Source organism: Conger conger, chromosome 4 (genome assembly GCF_963514075.1).
Source record: "Conger conger chromosome 4, fConCon1.1, whole genome shotgun sequence".
NCBI classification, from domain to species: Eukaryota; Metazoa; Chordata; class Actinopteri; order Anguilliformes; family Congridae; genus Conger; species Conger conger.
In genome coordinates this window covers 37231936-37258081 of record NC_083763.1, presented here as the reverse complement: position 1 = coordinate 37258081, position 26146 = coordinate 37231936, and the positions used below count along the sequence as shown (strand labels likewise).

Genomic DNA, 26146 nt, shown 5'->3' with positions numbered 1-26146 from the left:
CGCCAGGTACAGGAGCTTCAGCCCAAAGTGAGACCCTTGGGGTGGAAAAATTGGTGGTGCCATAAATGTAGCTTATGAGCACATATTCCCCTTTCAGAATAATGATTAATAACCCATTTTACCTTTATGTTATAGACTGTTTTCAATTGCAATTTAGAAACATATTATATTTTTAGCAACTGACGAACAGCTTAGTTGCATTTATATAGTGTTTCTCACACTCAAAGCACTTCACTGTGATGAGGCCACCCCCACCACCACCAGTGTGCAGCACTCACCTAGGTGATACAACAGCAGCCATTTTGCTCCAGAATGCTAACCACACATCAGCTTAGGTGGATAGGGAGAGAGCAATTTTTTCAGGGAATCGAAATGATTAAGTGGCAGGTTGAAAGAGCTAAGTTGGGAATTTAGCCAGGACACCGGGGGAACATCCTACTCTTTGCAAACAGTATTGTGGGATCTTTCATGACCACAGTGAGATTTAAGAAGAAGCCATTTCACCAGTGAAACCAAAACCCTCAAGAGGGCACATCAAGCCAGCATTAAAAGACAATGAAAATTGTTCTTAATTCGAACTTCAGCTCAACAGCTTATAATATAATATTACACAATGTAACCATGGTAACAGAAACAGAAAATATCCACACAACAAATAGTTTTTTTTGGCCTTGCTTTACAAAATCTAGGCACTTTGTTTGAAGGGGCCTGTTTTTTTGCACATTTACAGTTGGAGGACACTAGATAGGTTTCTCAGTGAGGTTGGTTATTTGTCTCAAGTTGGCAACACGGTGTGCAGCTCTTGCTCATGGTTCTTGGTCATAATTCACCCTTTGCCAAACACTACCCCCTTGGTTGCCGTTTCTTTGTCCACCAAGGTTTCTGGGAGCAGCAGAAATGCCTGCAGAACGCATCTGAAGTTGGGATGTGACAAATCATCAGTTTTTGTAAATGGCTACCATCCCATTTTTTAAACTGTTCACCATGTAACCAACATGGCTTAAGACCGCTAGGGGGGGTATCATTTTTTAGTGACAAATTTAATTGCATTTTCAAACTTTATTTTTGGCCATCTTAATAGTTAAATGTCAGATAATAGCCTAATTGCCAAATTAAAGATTTACATTTGCATTGACATTGTGCAGTGCAACCTCACAGTCTGTAGTTAAATCCCTGTACTTTACGTCCAAGCACGCTGGTCGATCATGTGTCATTGTTTAAAATGCATCAGTTAAAATGATAATTCTTCATGTTTTCATCCCTCTTCCCAAAGGGAAGTGCTCTCAATTCTGTGGTCACACAATATTTGCCTGATATAATATAACACCGGGTCTATTCTACCATAGGCGACTGGTCTAATAATTTTACTTTTATTCCAATACAGGTCTCTGTAGAATTTGATATATGAATATGTAACAGTAAACTTTGCCAATGCGTTTTATATGACGCATATAGTATGCATATTATATGCATAGAGTGGAAAGCAAAGTTCAGTTTGCCGGTAGTTTGAATTTGGGTGTCAATGAATAAACACGGATGAAGAAACGCCATACAATAAGCCATAAGTGAACTAACAGAGACAGATTTAAAGCACACAGAAATTAGCATTCTTGTTTGCATTCGTGACCCTCTGAAATGGCCGCAGATTGCTTGCTAGTACTACTGAATCTGTCGATTGCTAGTTTAGAATGTGAACATACATTGTATTGTAATATTACGTGCAATATTTGTCCAATGATGTATTGCTTTGTTTATTTTTATGTAGATACAGCATAGTGGAAAGCTACGTTCTCTTTGCCGGTAGTTTGAATTTGCGTGTCGACAAATAAACACAGATCTACTGTGAACCTTAAGAAACGACATAACGTTTCAATAAGCCATAAGTCAACCAACAGCTACAAATATTTTGTTGATAACGCTGATATTATAGCATTCAATTCCCTTTGGTGTTTGCATTTAAAACCCCCTGAAATGGCCAGATTGCTTGCTAGAACTACTGTAGCTTGTTGATGGCTAGTTTAGAATGTAAACTGCACTAATACGCCTGGTGGTGAATGTGCATTTATTTTAAACTGAGATTACCATTTCAGCTTCAGCAAAAAATATTGGTTATCGGTTAGCTATTTTTCATAAACGTTTACAAATCAGTTTCGGTTAACCATTTAAATGTCCATCTGTACACACCCCTATTGCTAACGAGGTTAAGTGCCGCTATGGAAGATATACCTTATATAGAGTTGACATTAGCTACAAGCTTAAATTCACCCTATGTTTAATGAATGAGCATAACTAAAACGTGAATGAGACTCTGAATGGAGCACATCCCTTGTAGTTTTTTAACCACGTCTCATATCTATGCGTGAAACACATGATTAACACCTCTAGTCCTATTGTTGGTTAGCGACTGTGCTACCCTGTATAAATTGATGATAATTTCACTGAAAACAAGATACTTCAGGACTAGACAAATTAAGTTCATCACACTGGCAAGGGTGGGCAGCTGTGCTCACATTTGCCACCTGGTGGTGCTTCTGTCAAAAACAACCCTAAACCTTTACCTTAACTACTATGGGCAATCTTGCTACAAATGACTGATCCGCCTGTTAAAAGGTCAAAATGCAACGCGACTCTCAAGTGTTTTTTCCCGGCAGGAGATATACCAGTCACTTGTGAAGACTAGTCTGCTCCCATATTATCAATTAATTACATAAACAAAGCTGATGGCAAGATGGGGTGATGAATAAACACTGAATAATTCATTCTGCTATTCAGAATCAACCCCTGTAAGTGTGTCATGAAAAAATTATACATAGATAATTATTCATTTTAACTTGTGCAGTAAAGTTTGTCAAGAGAAGGCATGTAGCGTAGTGGTTAAGGTAAGGTAAGGTAAATGACTAGGACACACAAGGTTGGTGGTTCTAATCCCAGTGTAGCCACAATAAGATCCGCACAGCCATTGGGCCCTTGAGCAAGGCCCTTAACCCTGCATTGCTCCAGGGGAGGATTGTCTCCTGCTTAGTCTAATCAACTGTAAGTCGCTCTGGATAAGAGCGTCTGCCAAATGCCAAAAATGAATGTAATATGGTATTTTCAATCATTTTTAGTGTTGGGATTTGTTTTTTATTTTCTAGATCAGCCCAGAATTGAGAAATAAGCTTTTTTTCGCTAAAAGAAATATAATCATCTGCCTAGAAAGATACACATCGGTCGACTTCCACTCATCTTCCTCCATAATCTGTTATGTAACACAATCTCTTTCATTTTTACACTCTTATATCCTGCGGTTTATCTGTAAGGGTTAGTTCTCAATTGTCCCATCTGGTTAAATAAATTAAATTAGAACATTAAACTCATAGGATTAGTTATTTGACCAGATCAGATTAAAACCTCCTCCTTCAGATCCACTGTTTATCACTGCAGCAAGAGACCTACGTGTTTCTCCTGAAATCTTTCATCAGGGTTGAGTGTTCTGGCATCTTCTTAATGTCTTCCCAGTCCTTATCTAACATACAAAAAGGGAATGAGGGAAGAAGTGAGGAGGAGAACAGGGGGACAGAGGAAAAGATGAGTGGAAAGAAAAACTGGAACATGAGGCTTCATCTACACCTGAACAACACATCCATGGAGGGTGATTAATGCCTTCATTAATATTGTACTTTGAAAAAAAGCACTGCTTGGGGAAGGTGATCATTTGGAGTGAAGGCATGTTTGGTAACGTACACATGCGGAAGGAGGATGCACTCATTAAAGACTTGCAGGAAAGAGTAAGTTTAGGGACTGGAGACGGAAGGAGGGGCCAGGCAGTGAAGCCAAGGAAGTAATGGGGAACAGCCTCTTCTGCGCATGTTTAGTGCAAAAGGCCCATTGGACTCATTACTGAAAATCAAATTGATTTGACAACCAAACAACACCTCAATGGTAAATTTTCTTCAATGTTGTAGATTCATTTTAAATGGATAAACCTGTCATTTTTGCCCATCAATATACAGTCAACTACAGTGATCGAGATTTCAGAGTTGACTAAATTTGCTAAAAATTCTATAACATTTGTCATAATAGGTTATTGAGTGTAGATAGGCAAAAATGGCTATTTGATCAATTTCAAATGAAATCTACAACACAATAAAGTGTGCAAAAAATTTAAGGGGCTGAATACTTTCTGAAGCCAATGTACAAATTTATGAGACCACTCTTAAAAACCTCTTGTTCACCATTACATAAGAACTCTCCTTTGACATAACTGGGGGCAGCGGGAGGTATTGAAGGAAAGTGCACATTAACTAGATAGCTACTATTTACTTGACTAGACGTTAAGTTAATTCGCTATCTATCCAGTGAGAATGCTAAAAACAGCCCTGGGTGCACCACAGTCTTTATTAAATGTATAATTCTGGCTAAGCCCCCAATGTTTCAAGATCCTAACAACGTCTCTGGCTTACTGTCAGCCTATATTTCCTTTAGCCTACTTTTTGTAATGACTATGCATGTGTACTGTAATAATAACAATAATAATAAAATAATAAAATATGGTTTGCAATCACAAACTTTTACACAAACTCTTTAATTTTCTTATTTATATCATAAGCAACCCTTAACACCCACCACCGTCCAGAGAATAGGCCTAGTAAAAAAAGTGCTGATAGCAGGGGGATAAATGGGAATGGGGAGTATCTGCCCGCTATAAAAACTGATGAGAGCGAGTGCTAAATAGGACTGGTCTACATGGAATATATAACTTTATTTAAAAAAGCTGATGCACTTATAACAGGCCGGGGGTGTCGAATCTATTCTTAATCAATAACTCATAACAGGCAGTGGTATATAGAAATTGTATCACAGCTAAGTGGCTTTGTTCCTACATACCATGTCCTGGAATGAGTTTTATAAAACTGTTACCACACATAATAATACAGATATTAAAGACACAATCCAATTATTTTTTTATGAAAAATTTCATTACAAGAATAATTTACAAGAAAATAGCTCTCCCCCATACTATTAAGTAGTGACAGGTGGTTGCTATGCAACGTTAGTAAACTACAATGTTATTCTGCCAAACACGCTAGCTAGTTAGCTCTCAAGCTACTGCAAGTGAGCAAACAAGAGTTTGTGCCTTTTTGATGTTTATTTGTACATTCTCATTGCAAGCACTGAAAAGCTGTCCAACATTAGTTGGAGCACGTTGCGTAGGTCTACTGAATTTATTATTTCAAGAAGCTCTGCTATTCTCTGCTTTCTCCAGTCCACCAAGTCACTCTAAAGCCCTCACACTTCTGCCTGCTCACAGACACAAATCTCTCTCTTCAAGACCCGCATCAGATAGTTTCCGATCACATGAAAGCGTCCCTGGGCAACATTGTTCCAAGTTAAATGGTAAATGGTTGTCATTTATATAGCGCCTTTATCCAAAGCACTGTACAATTGATGCTTCTCATTCACCCATTCATACACACACACCCACACCAACAGCGATTGGCTGCCATGCAAGGCACCAACCAGCTCGTCAGGAGCATTTTGGGGTTAGTTGTCTTGCTCAGGGACAAGGTGATTGAAAAAAATGATCTGAGGTAATATATCCACTCACTTCATGTGTATTTCAGTGAATATTAATCATCACGCTCTCGCTATGGATTTTTTCCCCCTGCCGGTGAAATTCGTACCGCAGAGGCAAACCGCCTAATAAAACATGAAACCACTGTACCTGGGTAGCTATAGCTTTCTCAGTTAAGCTGGGAAAATTTGGCCCAGTAGGTTAGGTAGTAGGCAAATACCTAGGCTAGCTATAGTTAGCTGCCTCTGCACATCAAAAAAAAAAAAAAAAAAAAAGAAAAAAAAGCTATTGAATTGATAAATATAATATGCATGTTATATTGAATGTAACAGCCGATTAATCAGGATTTACCATGCGATGCGGGTTCTGATTTGATCAAATCATTACATGAGACTGTGAAAAACTTTCCTTCCTGAATGTAGTAGGGACAGCTTCAGGAAAGTTTCAATTGACTTAGAAACTTACTCTGAGGTAACTCCACAAATGAATTCCACCGTGGTGATTCTGTGAAGCAGATGGTGTATATATTTGATCAATTCAATCGGCTGAGGGGGGAAAAACAGCCATTCAGTGGTTGACTATCTGTTATTCTGGACCTTTTTCATATTCCATTACGATTATGAAGACTTGCAAAAAAACTAACACCACTTCGGAAAGCGGTTCAGTCCAGCTGACTTACGATTGTAAACACACACATAAACTAAGAACATAACAGAAAACTTGTTTGTTTCCACAATATTCCCGATATAGCTAATGGAATTTATGGAATAAACACATTCAAAACCATATGTAGCGGCAACTGGTTCTCTGCCAAGCTACTAGTGCCTCATCACAACCAAAACCGCAATGCCCATAAAGCCACAAAACACATTTCCTAACATTTTGAAGTAATATAAGTAGCCAACTAAGACGGAAATGCCTCAATGAAGGAAGTAAATGTAGCCTATGGCAAAAATGGGAACTATATTACAACATTGCTCCTGGGTTCATGGGAAAGCAGTTTCATCACAGATATGTTCCCCAGGTTGACAACCTCCGAAGCCTTATCTTCATGACGAACTGCACCTGCTAGGACTTCATGGTTTCACCGATGACCACTTAATTTCCTTCTCCCTCCCTCTTGCTCCCCAACTTCCCACCCCTCCTCCCATCCCCACTATTTCAGTCTGGTGTAACTTCCGCTCCCTCTCAGCCTCTTCTCTTGCTCCCAGTCACCTTTTCTCCAACCTCCCCAATTACTCTGCATCTGCCACCCTGCTTTCATCTCTCTCCTCTGCCTTTGACTCTGTCTGTCCTCTTGTCCCTAGGCCAGCTTGCACATCTCCTCCCAGTCCTTGGATGTCAGATACCCTATGTACCTCCAGGGCCAACCTTCACGCAGCTGAGAAGAAGTGGGGGGAAATCCAGGGACCCATTGGATCTCTCAACCTACCATTCCCACCTGGCGGCATTCTCTTCTGCGGTCACCACCTCCAAGGTTACTGCTATCAAATACAAGTTCATAACTCTACTTCAAACCCTCAGCAACTGTTCTCTATTTTTTCCTCTCTCCTCAGCACGCCTCCTCCTTTGCTGCTGATGACTTCAGAGTTCTCATAAATGAGAAAATTGCAGACATCCGCAGCTCCTTCGCACACCACTGTCCCCCTCTCTGTGCCCGGCACCTCTTTCTCCACTTTCTCTCCCCTTACAGACTTGTCTGGTCTTCAGCCTTCCCTGACACTCCCACGTCACCTCCCTACTCACTACCCTCCACTGGCTGCCTGTTATGGCTCGCATTAAATAAAAAATATTGGTGCTAGCTTTTCAGGCAGTTAAGGGATCTGACCCAGCTGACCACTAAAAGATCATCAGACTCTACATGCCTGCCAGGCCTCTTCGTTCAGCCATCGCAGGACGCCTGGCGCCTCCCCCTTTCCGCACTTCTAGTTCTCAGTAATGACTACAGTCTGTTCTGGCTCCACGATGGCAAAACTACCTCCCCGCAGAGGTCTAAACAGCAGAGACTCTGACGACCCTCAAGTGCAGACTGAAGACACACCTCCTCAAGCTGTACCTCTCCCTGCCACTGCCTACCTCCCTCTTAATTTCTCACAATAGTGTGTATAATTTTTACTAGACTTGTGTTCACTAGGATGGTTTTATTGTGACTTTTGTTTGGCTTTGTAAGTGGTTAATTGTTGTTCCTACATAGGCATACATCATGCACTTTGTTGTACATCGCTCTGGATAAGAGCGTCTGCCAAATGCCTATAATGTAATGTAATGGTCAGGGGCACCCTATTTGCTTTAATTATCCTTGAGATGAGTCTAGAAATGCTGTTAAATGTCTAGTAAGCTTGCTCACCATGAGTAAATGAAAACCGATATCGCTCCTTGGTTTTTTAAATATCAATAGCCAAGAATTGGCAAGAATTTGCCTTGTTCAGAATGGTAGAACTTAAGGCTACTTGTATCTTACATCCTGCCGTATCATTCTGCTTCTGTTAGCCACAAGTACCACACTAAAATTCTGAATGGCATACATCTGTGTACGCAACCACTGTGTCCTTTCACTACCGAAACATGCTTTTCAATTGCTTATTAATAAGCAATGTTACAGCTTCATTGTTCATTCATTTTTGTACCAACGTTTACTTACAAGCAACAAACCTAAAGTGATTTCATGTTTCATTTGGCATTTTGCTTTTGCGGCAACAATGCCACCTGCCAGGAAAAAATACTTGCCAGGTCCCAACAGTAGGGGGCAGTGGGGGCAATGGGGGTCTTTCTCATCCTACTTAAACACCAGGCTTGTTAATCAGCATAAGACTCGGCTCTTGTAGTGTAGTTGAGGTTTACTCATTATCTAAATCAGAAAAATGAAGCTTGCTAAAATTGATTGCAAGAAAAATAGAAAAGAAAAGTAGGCTAAAGAAAATGTAGGTGCAGTAAAGCAGGCTACAAGGCCATGTTGTCTCACATCATTAAATGTAGAGGAACAACCTGTACTCGCCTGTACTCGTTACTGCCTTATAACCCACAAGACAGTGATTTAAATGACGTATATCTAGAGTGTGTGCCATTCACACATCATCAGTTAACTAAAAAAAACAAAAAAACATTACTTCTACAGTTTATTTCTGCTGCAGAACAAAGCTACACATTCTACAGCTCCTAAAACTTGATACAAAAAAAATACAAAATATTATATTTATGTCTGAAGCCAAAATGTTTATCATTAAACTCACAAAAAAGTGTATTCAAGAAACTCAAGAAGCCCACATAAGATAGCCCCATAATTAAGTAAAGTAGATATTTACCATTTACCATTTAGATATTGATGTGCAGGGTTCAAGAAGCTTGCATTATGTTGGCTACTCTATTCTCTTCGTTGATAATCTAGCTTTTATCTTTTGCATAGAGTAACCACAGAGAAAGCCAACCGATTAATTTGGTCTCCGCCCAGCGTTTCTACAGGAAACGTCCTGGAGAGATGCCCCTTCCCAAGGAGTTGATTAGTCAAAGGGACTTTCAAGCGCAGACTGAAACCCACCTCGTCAGGCGGCACCATTCCTTCCCTACCTCACTGATATAATTAGCCATGTAATCTACTTGAATGCTATAGGTTTGATTTGCACTTTTGTATAATTATTTTAGTATTCAGGGTATTCTATTTCCATCTGTGGCATGCTACTTGGAAACTTGATTTACTCTTCAAGGGTTCAAGTTTATTTTTGTGATTACTGTAGGATTTAGGATTGTACTTTCCTCAAGGGTCTCCAATGCACTTGTCCCTGGTTCTGATTTGCACTTTATTGTATGTCGCTCTGGATAAGAGCGTCTGCTAAATGACTTGAGTAATATGTAATGTAATTTTGACTATTTTCAACATAGGCTACGTGACCTCGCCTAGGCTTCTGAAAGTCGTGAAGATTTTTGATTTTGAATAAATTCGCAAAAATGTCTAAAAACGTGTTTTCACTTTGTCATTTTGGGTTATTCAGTGTACACTGGTAGGCAAAAAGTGCAATTCTATTAATGTAAAATTAAATCTACAACACAATAATGAATGCAAAAAAGTGAAGGGGTCTGAAGCCAACGTTTTTTGATTATTTAAGTAGTTAAGTAGTTCTGTCGCATTAGCTATTAGGATCGAAGTAAAGCTAACCTTCTGAACAGTAATGTTAGCAAAATGCAACAAGAAGCAAACGTTAGCAAACCTGAACTGGGGAAAATATATATGATTTATTGCCTGTTGATATGTGAGAATATCATTTATTTATTTATTATTTAAGTTTCAAAATACCATCAGGCAGGTTTTATTTTGCCTTTAAAAACTGATATTCCTCATTCACATTCACGGGGAGCTCCAGACATGCACAGTACAGGCTTACTTTGGGAGCTTCAGAGCTTAGCTTGTCTGAGGATCTGCTTTCCTGTCTTGTTAAATATGCAGGTCTAAGATCGCCATTCCATGTGAGTAATTGCACTGTGCTCATCTTCATTATGTGGGAGCAAGTCTTGTGTGTTGTCACACTACATGAGTAATCCCACATTCTGCAAGCATATTCCACTCCCAAGTCAGAATCTTACTACAGGCATTAATCACCCGACATATCACCTTTGATTACACCCATCAATGAACATGTCTCTAATGGTCATACCAGCAGGGAAGCCCATGACATTGAATATGCGATCCAGCTGGTCATGGTGGTATGGATTGCTGGTCTTTATGTCCTCCTGTCGACAGTGGAATATGGGCTCAGATGTCAGCAGCTCTGCAAAAATACAGCCAATCGCCCAGATATCTGTGAAGAGAGTTTGAGTTTTAAATAAACTTTTTGGTGTTTAACAAAACTCATATAGAAGCACATCTGAACAGAACAAAAAGCAAATAAAAATCAACCAAACATTACAAAACATACAATATTACCTGTAATGTTTGGGGAAAATACATTATTTTCTTGATTTGACCCTGTTTTTCACAGTTTACACAGACAATCTGTACCAAAACATTGCATAGCTGTACAATAATTCAAGCTCACTGGTTGAAAATTGTTTGAATTTACACAGCCAACGTCAGCGCGTTCACAGAGAAGAGCGGGATAAACAGGGTGTTTGTTGCTGCAATTCCTCTCTTGACCATTTGAAGTCCAAAATTACCTACTGTAACTTTAAGGAGCCCACATTTTTCAAATATGATTAAAAATACCTGCAATATCAGTGTTCTGAGATAATTCTATGGTCATTCTTGGTGCATACTATACTGCAATTATGAGTGTGTCATTGATAAAAGTGGGATTCAGTATTTGGTTTCAGATTCAGATGTTTAGTAATGGATTTGGAACAGACAAAGAAACCCACACCAACAAAAACAACCAAACACAGAAAAGTAAACAAACACACAAATACACGCAAACACATACACACGCCCTCTATGTTCTAAATATATCTTTGACATTTCCCCCTTTACTCCACTCACCGATGGCTTTGGTGTAGTGTCTGGCACCCAGCAGCAGCTCCGGGGCTCTGTACCAGAAGGTCACCACCACAGGGTCCAGATCTGCTAAAGGCTTCAGTGGTGAGTTAAATAGTCTGGCAAAGCCCATGTCCGCTGCAGAGGAAACAGAAAGTCAGGACACAGAGATGAAGTTGGGGCAGAGACAGGAAATCAGGAAAGTATGTTGAACAGAGCAAGGAGTAGGTTGGTTATGGTTAAGTACCTATTTTGACACGCCCCCTCTCTGGCCCTTCTCCCATAACTAGAATGTTGGCAGGCTTCTATGGAGAAAAACAACATGTACGACATATAACAACTAATCTTACAGAATAGCATACACAGACAGCATCTTATACACAAGTGCACACACACAGGTTCCTGTCATTGAGGTTGAAGGTGTGCACAGTATGAAGTAGCATGACTTACAAGGTCGCGGTGCAGGACCCAGTTGGCATGCAGGTAATGGATGCCGTCTAGGATCTGGTAGAGCAGGGACTTCACCATTCCCCTTGGGAGCTGCAGGGGCTTCTTATTGGCCTTGGAGGCTCTGTGGAATTTTATAATATGCTGCAGAGACAAGCATCACACAGTCAGGATTCCCCCATGTGTCTGTGTGTTGGTGCGTACATGTAGTGTACAGGGTGTGAGCATGTGCATGCATGTGTGAATAGTGCACAGAGTGTATGCATCTCACCCATAGATCGTGTTCAGCGTAATCGAACAGCAGCCACACCTTGCGGTCAGCATGCGATAGAAAAACCTTCTGTAGTGAGATCACATTTGGATGTTTCAGTTCCCGTAGCAGCTGGAAAAAAAAAAAAAAAACATTTCAAAATTAATATCCTGACCACAGACACATATTAAAAACCATATACAGTGAGCATGGCACAGACATTAATTCTTGATTTGGCTCTGTACAAACTTTACATCTGTATCAAACAGTTGACTTGTGGTAAATAGGGATGCTCCGATCGATCGAGTGCCGATCATTATCGCCCGACATTCACTCAAAATCAGGGGCGGTTCTATGATTTATTTACTGGGGTGGCCAAGGGGGTTACAAGGGTTGTCTGGGGGTGGCCACCATATCTCCTGGCTTCATGCGAACAAATCGTTTCTGGGGTTATTCATGTTTTTTTAATTGTTTCACATGTGAAAGTCTACTAAGCATTACTGGTCTACCAAGACTAAACGTAAATAAATAGGCTATCGGCTACAGATAAGCTAACGTACAGGATGACATTAGCAATGACAAATAAATAGGCTATCGCCTCATTTGTCATCAAGACCCTTCTCTGAGCACACTAACAAAAGTTAAGGCTTTTCAGGAGACAAAAGCCCTAAGCAAACCACCAAACAAAAATGCATTATGCAAACCCTGAGTTTTATCTAAGTCATGGACTGTGTTCTGCAGAACAAACTACAAGGTGTAGAGCAATCCCTGCCATGGTACACCAACATAATAGCAATACTTACAGGCTTGTTTCAATCTGAGAAGAAGAATAACATGAAGTGACTGGATAAGTATGCATCAGAGCTCGTGAGAATGTGATTTTGGACAAAGCAAGAATGTGTATTATCATGATGTACCTGAGATTTATTACAATAAATAATGCTCAGACCTACAGTACTGTCTTTATAGACTTTATTATATATGTTTATTTTTGAGTGTGTGTCAGTATAAAAGAACACATTTGAGATTTCCAAATATATTCATTTTCTAAAAGATTTAATTTTTGTATTTAATTTTAAAAAGTAACATATTACTGTAAGCAATTGACTACTTTTTACATAAAAACCTGATCAAGGCTGTCTGAGATCAGAAGCAAGGAGCCAACCAAAGTCTGCATAAGAACTGTGGCAAGTTCTCCAACATGCTTGGAACAACCTCCCTGCTGATTGTCTTAGCCAACACTGTCCTGCAGTTCTATGTCTCAGAGAAGTGATGCAGTTTTAACGCCGAAGGGTGGTCACAAAAAATATTGATTCATTTCAGTTTTTAACTATTCTGCCAAATTACTAAAATGTAATGTAAAATGTATAGTAGGTTTATTCAGGACCTTTCATTAAATTATTTTTGAGAGACTGTTATTCCGGGGCCTTAGACTTATGGACCAGAATTATGGACCAGAGCCCACACAGTGGGTACAATATTATTATGTAAATACACATTCTTTCAAACCATCTGTTACAATGTTTGGGGATCGAACCACCAACCTTCTGGGTCCCAGACATGTACCTTAACCACCATACTACAGCCCGCCCAGTTTTTCTCCTATGTAAGCCTCTGTTTATTGAAATATACCATTATGTCTAGTAGACTACATGGATGTGTAGTTATTTGGTTCATAGTCTGTTGTTAGCAACAGCTTCATGAAACATGATACTACCGTTTTATAAATGAGTCGTTTGACTCCTGAAAATGGCACAAATTTTCTGAGGCAAGGCTTTTATTTAAAAAACACATGCATTATAGAAAAGCCATGGAGGGCATTGCATTCATTCTGTTGCAGTAATTCAAAAATAAAAATAAGGCGTGGCATCCTGTAGTGTTAATACTGCAAATAGGTGTATAAATATAAATAGGCTACAGTATAAATACAGCAGAGTTTAAACCTGACAGTGCATGACGTAGAAGCTTCCCCAGAAAGCCATAATGGTGTCTATTACATTCTAGCTTACACCTGCTGCTATTGGTGATACCAGCACATTATTACGGTTGGGCTACTTTCTACTGGTGGCATAAAACGAACATCCCAATAGGTTTAACCTGCACGTTTGACTGGCTAGCAATCCCAGCAACCTAGCTTGCTATATCAAAACTGTGCAATGTCTTAGTCACTAAAAGACTGTTTACGATTACACACATTTGAATTCCTTGGCATACACACAGAATGCCGTAGCCAAAAGACCCATCCAATAAAACAAAATCACTTGCACTTCAAGGGTGCCAAAACAGACTTATAGACTTGGCCGCTTAAAACAGCTAGCTAGCTAGCTCTGTGTCTTGTATACAAGTATATAATTTGTATAGATAGATGTAATATATATTAAATATATTTTTTTTTTCTTTATTTTATTTTATATATTATATCTATCTATACAAATGATATACTTATATACAAGACACAGAGCTAGCTAGCTAGCTAGCTAACGCTACTTTACTGGTGCTGAGTATCTATCTCCAAATCGAAATCGAAATCTAATTAATTTATATAAATATCGATACAAATTTATATTGTAGACAGCGGTCTACATTCTAAAGCTCCACTTTGCCCCCCCCTAATAATACATTGTTTTATATAGATGGTAGGCTATCAGTTCTTAACTCATGTTAAGATTAACCACATAAAGATTTAGAGATTTAATAGAGATTTGCCTGCTCAACAGAGTGCAAAACTGTAGCAGCTAGTTCTGCTTCAGGTTGTGCTATTCGGAAAATTGTGAGGTGACACGGTTCGGAACAATTCACTTCAATGTATCCAAGTTGTGTGTGTCTGGGATCGCCAATAAGCAGCCATAATCATAAATGGCCCTCAGGAGAAAAACTACCGTTGAACGAACATTAAATTCTGGTGGGAGCAGCCGCTCGGGACACAGTGAATCTATGTTGGTTTAGCCAAGTTAACCAACTTAGCTTCAAAATGAGCTTATTTGGGTAGATGATCCGTTTGCCATTTTATCATTTAGCCACCTAAAATGCAACTGACAACCGAAAGTAAAGCATATTGCCGGAATTGTATATTATGTAGGCTACAATTACACCATATAACAGCCAACTGGCTAGCTTAAGCTAAAAGAATGACCTGTACACAAACTTATATCCTGAAAGCAATAATATATATGGGTTGACCCATGCTTATCAGTGCAGAAGTGGAACTGGACTATCACACTTTTTAAATTAAGAAAAAAAAAGATATAATATTATTTTGGTGATAAAATAGCTCTCCCATGAAACCAGAAGGGATGTTAAATATAACTATGAATGAAGGACATTTTATTTGTGGAATTACCTCAGAATTGCATTCTAAACCAATTCTAAAGTCAGTGGAAACTTCCCTGAAGCTGACTACAGTCAGGAAAGTCAGGAAGGTAAGAAAATGTAAGAATCTGTGTACATAAATTACGCCGATTTAGAGAGTTTGTTGGGGCTTTAATTTTGAGGTAATGAATGGGAATGAATGAAATAGAACTGCTAATGCAAATTCACTACCTAGAAAATATTTCAGCTTTCATTTGTAACTGAGCTACCTGAGGGCTATTGGAAAAAAACTGCCAGTTTTTCATAAAGAGAAGCATTCTGTAGTACTTGATGAAATTAAAAGCCGGCCATGTAATTTTTTTTTACTGTAATCTCCGCTAACAGAAAACATTATTCTTGCCTGGTCCCTACCAGTCCGGCAAAAACAGTCAAAGACATAGCCCAAACAATAGGCTTACCAGAACTAACTGTTTGGAACATCATTAAGAAGAAAGGGAGCACTGGTGAGCTCAGCAATTGCAAAGTAGGCCAAAGGAGACCTCTACAGTTAATTAAGAATTCTTCTCATAATGACAAAAAACCTGTCTGACAAATGAAGAAAACTCTTCAGGAGGCAGATGTGGATGCGTCAGTGACTACTGTTCACAGAACACTTCAAACAAAACTATAGATGAAATCAGAATGTTTGTAAACGGAGGTCACTACGATACTTCCGGGTGGCCACTCAGCTGCGGAACAAAGTAACGTTACTTCAAAATCGAATGAAGCAGAACTGTGTACAAACAGTGAGCTAGATAACGGTTTCATGTTGTGTTTTGGACTGGAATGCCAAATTAAATCAGGCACACAGTGGATTGGGATTTTTCTGATTCTTTAAAGGGTGGATAACCCAGATCAGGTGCTTGGCACAGTCAATAACAGCTGACACACGCCCGACATATGTTTCAAAGTGTCAGAAACAGGACAGGAACAACAAAAAACAAAACCAGAATTTCGGATTGTATTGCTCATGTCCTTCACAAACATTGTTGGCAGCTAAAGTTAGCTAATAAATACCAGTCGCTCATCGGTGGCCGTATAACTAGATAAAACACTGGGATGAAAACTTTATTACAAACATAAAACATTAAATCCGACCTAGGTAACTCGTTTTGTTAGCAAGCTAACTAGTTTTGGTGTAATGTTACAGTAATACGGTTTCCAATAATGCTAGCTAGCCAGTTTGCACTGGTTATTCATGTTAATGTTGGCGAGCTAATGCTAGCAACAACGTTAGGGGGTGCTGACAGCGAACATTAATGTTACATACTAGCTAGACCACATCGTACATATCATATGAAAAAACTTTGTTCAGTTTTCACAAATTATTTTTATAGTCTATAAACAGAAATTGTACCACTGTCCAAATAATTAAGACTGCACTGTATATAAAAACATATTCACACAAGAAACAGACACACTCACTGCGATTTCTCTGCAGGCTGACATTGAGATGCCTGTCCCTTCAATCTGTTTCAGAGCGTAATCCTTATTATCCTTCCTGTTGAACAAAGAGGGAAAGCCATCACATGCATATATTCATATAAAAATGGTCTGTGTATGTGTAAACAGAGGGCTCGTGAATTACTGTACTGGCACCCATGATAAATACACACAAAAAATCCCCACCACCAAAAAAACAGGTTTTACTATTATTAGCACCCTAATGATAGCCTTTTCAGAATCATTGATAAGAACATGGATGTTTGATTTGAGTTGTCCGACTGGACAATCCACCTAAACACGACCCACCTCCATATTTGACAGCCTGTATGTGCGTCTCCTTGTATGCATTCCTCTTTGACACCAAACATTTTGATGGTCTGTACCCAAAACCAAATTTGGTCTCATCTGAACATAGCACTCACTTCCAGTCATAATTACAATGATGTTCAGCAAACTCCAGATGCTTGGTTTTGATTATTGTGTTCAGTATGGGATGTCTACCTTCCACCCTCCCAAATAATTTGTTGGGATGCAACTGATCTCTGCTATTCTTAAACTGTGATCCTTGGACCTCACAGTCCGTGGGCACAACATGCACTAGTGTCCTGGAAAGTTTAAAGTTTGCAACCATTCCATAAGTTTGACTTTTTTTTATTGTCCTTAAAGTGCTACATGGTACGTATGTCTAACTGTTTATGCATTTTTGTACCAATTACCATTTTCGATGAACTCATTTATTTAACTCTAGGGAAACAGGAAGTGATGTGAAGACATAATATGGTTCCCTTTAAATTGAGATTTAACAAAATTAAGTAAAAAAGCTATTGGCAATATCACAATAACTGTTATGGGTGCCAGTAATTTTCCTACCTATGGTTTTCAGAAAAAAAAAAAATCAACTTTTGAATAGAATATTTATTAGATTATCTAAATTGTTTATTTATGCAGCTTTTTTTCTTCATTTTTATTAAGGGTGCCAATAATTCTGGTGTCTGCTGAATACAGATTGGTGACAAATTAAAGGAAAAACCTGAATAAATGAGTGGAGACACATTATGGAGGCAGGGAAAAATAGCGACTCTGCAGGCAAAGTAATCTAGTTATTCATGCGATCAGCCGTGGCAGCAGTGCAATGCAGACAGAAACACCTTGTTAATGAGAGCCATCAGAGGAGAATGGCCAGACTGGCCAAAGCTGACAGGAAGGTGACAGTAAAGCAAATAATATATTTGCACATATTACAACAGTGGTAGGCAGAAGAGCATCTCGGACAATTTAACTGCATTTTCAACCTTAATTTTTGGGCCATCTTAGTAGTTATACTTCAACATTCTAAGTCAGATAATAGCCTCATTGCTAAATTAAAGATTTACATTTATTTTACATTTATGCCAATGATATATTTTCATGCAACAGTAAACTTTGGCAATTCATTTTAATGCCGAGGTACAATCATGGTTGTGAGATTAACATGGAGAATTTTTCGCTGAATTTCTTTTGCTTTCAATATCCAATGGATAAATAGCCTAATGATAGTGCATTGCTTTATTTATTTTTATGTAGATACCACATAGTGAAAGCTACGCTCAGTTTGCCGGTAGTTTGAATTTGCGTGTCAACAAATAGACACACATTAAAAAACGCTGTACAATAAGCCATAAGTGAACCAACAACTACAGATTTAAAACACACAGACATTCTTTGATAACTATGGTACTGTAGCATTCAATTCTCTGTGGTGTTTGCATTCTTAACCCCCTGAAATGGCCACAGATTGATTGCCAGTTTAGAATCAAAACAGTGTATTGCAATATTGCTTAAATCGCAATAATACGGCTGGTGGTGAATGCGCATTCATTTTATTTTAAACTGAGCTTACCATTTCAGCTTCAGAAAAAATAGTTGGTTTACAGTTAGCAAATAAACATTTAAACTAGGACAAATTTGCTTTTGTGAATCAATTCCATCAATGTACAAATGATCTTTCTTATTGATCTTTCTAAATTTATCTTCTTAGCTTTACGCTCTGAAATTGCTTTTGATAGACATAGCCAACATCGGGATTCTCAAGTACATTTCTATGCTCATCAATATTAAAGGGGTTTCTTTAACTATGGGATATTGTGGACCAACGTGTTAAGGCGGCACTCTCCACCACTACCATCATCAAAACACCAAATGAGGGAATATCTTATGGAGGAATGGTGTGCCATCCCTCCAGTACAGTTCTAGAGACAATCTATGCAAAGGACTACTGAAGCTGTTCTGGCAGCTTGTAGTTGCCCAATTCCTTACTAAAACTGTTAATTCTTCCTTTAATTTGTCACCCTGTATAGTGTTTCGCGTTTCACCTTTTCAAGAATGGAAGAAATACTTGCAAGGTTCTGACAGTAGGGGGCTGGCGCACTGCATTATGAACTTGAACAGGCGGAGCAGTCATTTGTAGCAAGATCACCCATAATCCATAGTGGTGTTTTTCACACAACCACCACCAGGTGGCAAATGTGAGCACTACTCTACAACTGTCCTGAGCACACCCTTGCCAGCATGATGGACTTAATTTGCGTAGGTCTACCATTTCTTCACTTTACTTGAAATGGACAATTCTAGCATTATGGATGTGAAATTTGGACACAAATTCAAATTGGAAACAAAACTGTGTTAATATCCGAATCCAGAGCTCCCAGGAAACAGAAGGATTCGGCTTTATGATGGTGAAGATGTCAGCGTGGCATGTCACGAGCAATCCGAGGCAGTGGGTTGTCTCCAGGGGGCCCTGGGAGTGGCAGGCCCATGGAGGATTTATTATCCAGCCTCAGCAGGGGCTCCCACTCGAGGTGGCGTGAGGAGCGTCGTCCCCTATGTCCTGTTACCGATATCCATCAGTCGTGGCAGCAGGAGATGAGCAAAAAATGAATTTAGGTCCAGCTCCAGATTCGCTCCATGGAAGGCCAGTGGTGGAATTATTGGCCATAGCACCAGTGCATTGGGAGACCCAAAGGGAGTCAAGTAAGTCTTCTCCTTCCTTTACCTGGCGTAATGTTTTCAATTCTACCTTCCAGCTCTGTGATTTTCGGGCTCAATGCCACACAGCGAGAACATTGAGCCATGGGGATAGGTGCCACCATGAATTGAGAACAAAAGAGAAAAAACCCTATAGACACCAAAAGTCTAAAAGTACAAACCTAAAACAATTAAATACAGTAAATCCTCAAATTGTGTCCGGGATTCTATTTGAAGCCGGGCCTCGGATAATAGCCGGGGGCGTGGCTGATTCAGACAAATAAAGGCCGGCCCCCAAATACAAGCCGTGGTAATATTGCCTACCAGTAGGGCTATCAGTCCATGAGCACTAGAAGACATTGTTTCGATTTAACTCAATTAAATAAAAGAGCTCTTCTTAATAGAAGCGGCTGCCTTGACTCGCAATAAACAGACGGGTGGAAATCCCGACACTCTTTCAACTACATAAAACATAACAGTGAACCATCAAATACCCCCCAGATTTCAGTGCCCATCAGTCCCAACATTTAGCAATAGAATCAAACAGTCCAAAAGTAAATTAAATCCCAAACCAAAGCGAAAATCTTTTGATAGCCTACCGGTATGCTGCTCCAAACAAAACGCCTGTCTCACAATAAAACGCACTTTAGAAAAAAAAGATCCTTAACTTGCTGTTATCTACGCTAATTTGTTATTGTTCATGAAGGCGTGTCTGGCAAGTTGTTATTTTATGGATTCTGGACTTCCATGTCATTTATTGTGTTTGAGAACATTTGCAATAAACTAAGTCTGTTAAGACTGACACTATGACTTACCAAACGGTGTTCCTGATTAGCCTACACTAATTGATTTCTGAACGGTTACAGGAAGTGTTGAACAGTGTTGGCCCACTTTAAGTGTAGCCTTTTACTTTATTTCTAAGAATAAAACAACATTACAATACAACAGAAACCTAATAGGAAATAAAGGCCTGCCTCGAATACAAGCCTGCCCCAAATAAAGGCCTGTGCTTTGTGCAGCCTAAGTAAATAAAAGACCCCGGCCACAATTTGAGGATTTACGGTAATTAAATAACTAATATAATAACTAAAAATGCTCAGTAGCAAGCGAGCTGATGCATGAGAGCTGTTCAAAAGACTCACTGCAGCAGCTGTCATCAGCTATATACAAATGTCTGATCAAGACATTATAAAGCCAATTAAATAATTAAGAGCAGAAGTTGGCACAAAATCCTGAAGCGGACTGGCCCTTGCTGTGCACCCTTGGTCTATATACTTCAGGATTAATTTTGCTTCTACCATCAGCAGTTATATTATCAATGAAGATAAGCGAGGCAGTACCTTCAGCAGCCATACATGCCCAGGCCATAACACCCCCACCGCCACATTTCACAGATGAGGTGGCATGCTTTGGATTTTGAGAGTACTCACCAGTACTCTCTTTCTTCTTAATTATGTTCCAAACCAATCATTTTCTTTTAAGCTTAAGGTTTGGCCAATATCTCTAACCATTTTGTTATTGTTGCGCAGTCTCATAATGGCTTCTTTGACTTTCCTGAGCAGAACTTTGGTCCTCATGTTGATAAACATCAATAATAGTTTCCAAAGGTGATCAAAAGACAAGAGGACGTATAAATACTGTTGTAGTTTCTACATGGTGAAACCAAAAAGTATAAAAATACCCTTATTGAAATCTGAGAATGTGCACTTGAACCACATGTTAATTGAGTGATTGCAAATATAAAATTGTGGCAAATCAAGACATAATGGGTTGTTGTCCCAAACATTATGGAGGGCACTGTATTTAACAAAGTAGTAAACATGAATACTTTACTTTACATAACATTAATATGTCCAAAAAATTATGGCGTCTTGAAATGGGGGACTACAGTGCAGTCCGTTAGTATTTAGACAGTGGTACAATTTATTTTCTTTCGGCTCAGTACTCCAGCACATTGGATTTGAAATGAAACCATGAGTATGAAGTTAGACTGTCATCTTTAATTTTAGTTTATTTTACAGCCATGGTTTAGAATTATACATGGGTGATCCATGCAGAAATTACATCCTTTTATACATAGTCCCTCTATTTTATGGAACCAGAAGTAATTGGACAGTTGGCTTCTCTGCGGTTTCTGATTAGTCAGCCGTATTCAATTGCTGCATAGTGCAGCTATAAGAAAGCTTTCAGTATCTAGTTTTGATTCTAGGCTTTTAATGGCCTTTGGACTGTTATTGGCGTTTGTCAACATGAGAACCAAAGCAGACAGTCAAGGATATAGAGGATATGAGATATAGTCAGAGATATATGCCAAACAATATAGGCTATTTAACAAAATTAATTGTTTGGAATATCATCAAGGGCAAGTGTTGATTTTCTTTAAATAAGAAATAAGTAACTTCATTTTTGTATGCTCAGCTTGACATTACTATGGAATTAATGTGTGTGTAGAACAAGTCAGATAGCAAATGGTGAAAAAAAAAAAAAAAAAAACTTTTTTTATATGAAATCTAGTTTGCTTTTTAATTTAGTGGTTTTATGGGAAAAAAAACCCATGGGCGCAAATATGTTGGTACATCCCATGAGACTGACCAGCCCAGGATAGATAACATCATCTTTGTTGTTGCATTTGGTACAGAAATCTACCCCACCAATTATTCAACCATTAAGAATGTGAGTTTTGCACACCCGTACTTGGAGTACGTCAAAAGGTATAATAGGCTTACTTGTGCACAAAAACTTCATCAATACTGTAATGCATGTGCATGTTTCGATCGGTTGAAACAGGACCTCAATTTACAGGAACATATACAATCTTCAGTAGAAGTTGTTTAGAAAATGGTTTGTGGTTAGCTGCTGCTGTTCTTCTTTTTTTCCCATTATTTTCCCATTTTATATCAATGTGAAAAAAAGCTATAAATATATACACTAATGCAAAAATGTTTTGATCATTATTATTACTATCATTTAGCCACATTTTTTATGTTATTTATATGTAAATGTTCTTGTAAATTGAGATCAGTTTTGAACTGATCAAAACATGCTAAGGCACTGCATTATCAACTATTTGTTTGTACATAAGCAGGCCTATTATACTTTTTGAAGAACATAATTTCAATTTTATTGAAAATTTTCCACATACTTTGGAACTGTATAATTTTGGAATAAATTATCAATTTCACTACATTTCCTTGTGGCTATTCTTAACCATAATATCTACGAGTTTTAGAAGTTTCGAGGTCATAAACAAAGTGGTGCTGTTGTAGTAAGCCATCAAATATTGATGCGAGTTCACAATCTGAAAGTAGATAGAAAATTGCGTCAACCTGAAAACCTTTTTGGGTACCACCCCCCTCTGTTTTAAGAGGTAATATCTCTAGAATGACCAATCCAATGAGGCTAATGTTTGGGATGTTCTTTACTGAATATAAAAACATTTCCACAAAGTTTTAGCAAAGGTCAACTCCCACACCTCTAATTGATTTTAGACCGAATTTCTGATGCCCCTTTTTGGAAGCATCAAAATATGCACAAATTATCATTTCATGAGCTATATGATCATTGTTAATCACCTGATTCATTGGAATCTTTTATAGGAGACAGGCCTCTCATAAGACTTCTACAGACAAGAAATGAGCTTTTTGAGATGACACCTGAAATGGATTCTTGCGAATAATTTATCACTTTTAAGGCCCAATATTTTCAAAATGAACAGATTTTTTTTTTTCCACAGATTTGAAGTTTGCTTGTAGAATTGCTTGTAGAGATTTCATGCAACTTGACATTTCTTCAGTGATTGCCCCCTTAATAGTGAAGGCTCATTTAGAAGGTTCTAGCAAAAAAAAAAAAACGAAGTGGCGTTTGAAACTACTGCACACTGCCATACTGTACATCTTCAGGAAATGGCTCAGCATGCAGGAGTTTTATGCCAGTATTTCTCACACTTGGTCCTGGAGAATGGAGACCCGCTCTGTGTATGTGTTACACCCAATCTCTTGATTGATTAAGGTTATTGAAAATGCATCTCCTATAATTTTTTTCACCATAAAATTCAACATAATTTGCTTTGTTTCAGAACTTTTTAATTTCCCTTGGCTTCATTTAAGTGATTGGGTGTCCACTGTTTTCAGCAATGAGTGCCCAAGTGATTTCTCCTGCTGGTCTGTAATTGAATAACTTAAATTTTTTACCATTTTCTTTTAGACTGACTCCTCATTTCACACGTTACAGAGATCGAAAATTACAGTTATTGTAGCTGACGTGAACCAACAAACTTCCAGGTCAAGCACTTAAGACTGCCTACATGAAATGAAAGCAGATTATTCTGATTCAGTGTCCCAGGATGTGACTACGGCACGTTTATTTAACGTGTGCATAACTAGCTCCGACATACATTGCCTTAATCTGACCAGTCGGTATAAGTGACTGACAACGATTGATAACAGTTCGTTACAATTCAGAGACGGTTGGAACGAAAACTAGTATGACAAAGGGTCCCCATGGCCGAGTTTGGGAACCACTGCTATTTATGGCACTTGAGTTTTATGGCATTATTTTGTGATTACTTCGTCACAATAGTATGATTAAACCAGCTTCCAGTTACAGCTCGGACTTGGTAGCAACACAGTTTGTCCCGAGCGACCACCAGTGTCCCGAGAGCGTGACTTTATGCTTTGCAAAGGACAAATAAGCCTGCTTCTACATGGAATTCAGCTGCCATCGCGCAGCAACTAGACTAATGTCAGCGACACAAGCAGCTTTGTCATGCTCTTCAAGAGCGGAGCCCAGGGCAAGGCGTAACGTTAATGTGTATAAACTCATCGAATTTCCACCCGTCACCGCCATACTATGCTCCGTCTGTTAGTTAACTACCTCGGAGAAGACAAGGTAGATAGAATGCGGTCATAGGGGACGTGCAGATTCAGCTTCCTTTTAGTTTTATTACAGATGCCATATGGGTTCGAAGGCCGTAGCTAGCTCGCTATGAACTTACCCGTCTTTTCTCTTGGCTTTGTACACATGACCATAAGTCCCTCTCCCAACTTTGCAGCCCTCGTATTCAAACAAGTCTTCCACCCGTTCCCTCTCTCCGGTCAGCTTCACTTTGAAATCATAGTCCATTTTCACTGTTGTTTTGGTGTAATTTTTCCTTTCTTTTTAAAGCAACGCTTGGGAGGACACTAGACAGCCCCGCGGTGGTGCTCTGCGCTGCCGGCCCTCGCGTCGCTTGTTCCTCAGCCTATATTCAACATTTACCGGCGTAGCTAGTCAGTCAGTGTCGGAGATTAGCACTGGTTTTGTCGTCGGTAAGAGACCGGGTGAGAGCTAGAAGGCTTCCCTATTTAAATCCCGCACCTCCGCTACTGCGCCTCACTCCTCTCTCTGCCGGTATCTCACCAGAGAGATAAGCATCCACGCACGGCAGTGTCGTAAAGCGTCGCGAAACTATGGAACGCCAACTGTGCCAAAACGTCTTACAAAGACTCTTACAAAATACATTTTTAACCGGTTAAGACCGCAGAAACTGCCGTAATAACACCGAATTTTGCTGGCCTTAACAGCTTAAAAGCACTTCTGCCAATAACAATGTAGGAACTGTGTGCTCATTAGCATATTTACGTAAAGCCATGCGTCAACGCTATGACATTTCCCCAGCGTGTTTAAGCGCTCTCCTATATTCATGAGACTGTGACGTACGCCATAACGTAAGCCATGACGTACGCCATAACGTAATCTTCTGGAGCGTGTTATCGCGTTCTGGAATATTAATTACAATGTGATGTACCCCAGAACGTAAGCCTTCGTCACCGTAACACTCCTCTGACTATAACCAGCAGGTCACTTCCATGTGACCTCAGCATGAAAACTTCCTGTGATTACATTGAGGCTCCTTGGGTTAGGGCGGAAACCATTGAACTGGCTGAAACCTAAAGGAGCACTGTCACGCTTTTTTGACTTGAGCTTATTTGGATTATCGGTAAATGCTGAAATGATGTGTGTAGACATGGGGCAAAACTTATCAAAACAAACACGCCAGTTACGTCACTGGACGTGTTTGGCTTGACTCTCCAGCCTGAATGCAGAGTGGTTTATGTACGGCCACCCATCCTGGCGATCACGTAACCAAGTCTGCACAAGTTACATTCTGTCACATGAAGGACAATAGAGTTTTGCGCCCAAAGTTTATTAATGCTAGTACATACAGCACAATGCATATTGGGAATCTAATTTGCAATATTAATACTGACCTGATACAAGTAACGTTATGTTCACTGCCTTCATACTGTCTGTAGAATAAGAATTAACAGCAAATTGCTTAGTATATATACAACTACAATATTCATATGAAAGCAATATTCTTCATCATACAGTGCAGCTTTTGCGATTCCAAATTGATATTTTATCAGCGGTATCCAGCATATGAATTTAGACCGGTGATCATACTGATAGCCTAACAACATTTGCTAATACTGCCTTGATTCAAATATCTGTCTTAAATATCAGCTTCTGTCCTAGCATACGAATATCATAGAACCTAACTTGACTAGCCTGAACGATATGACGGACAGCTCTGACAGCCGAGTTAGAGTTCTTATTTAACTCCATAAAAATTATAAAGTGGGTGGCTATTCACATCGGC

At 39.2% G+C, this 26146-nt stretch overlaps 1 protein-coding gene across 1 annotated transcript in view; it reads right to left on the bottom strand.

Annotated features, from left to right (window-relative positions):
- Positions 1-25110, bottom strand: part of cdk8 (cyclin dependent kinase 8) — a 37490-nt gene extending 12380 nt beyond the window's left edge. Inside the window, exons 1-8 of the mRNA XM_061237848.1 lie at positions 24500-25110; positions 16483-16558; positions 11731-11841; positions 11463-11603; positions 11260-11317; positions 11019-11150; positions 10201-10344; positions 3436-3505 (exon numbers count right to left, since the gene is read on the bottom strand). Of these exons, the coding sequence (XP_061093832.1) occupies positions 3436-3505; positions 10201-10344; positions 11019-11150; positions 11260-11317; positions 11463-11603; positions 11731-11841; positions 16483-16558; positions 24500-24627 (860 nt within the window). The 5' untranslated portion in view covers positions 24628-25110. The remainder of the gene's footprint in view (positions 1-3435; positions 3506-10200; positions 10345-11018; positions 11151-11259; positions 11318-11462; positions 11604-11730; positions 11842-16482; positions 16559-24499) is intronic.
- Positions 25111-26146: the final 1036 nt, after the last annotated feature.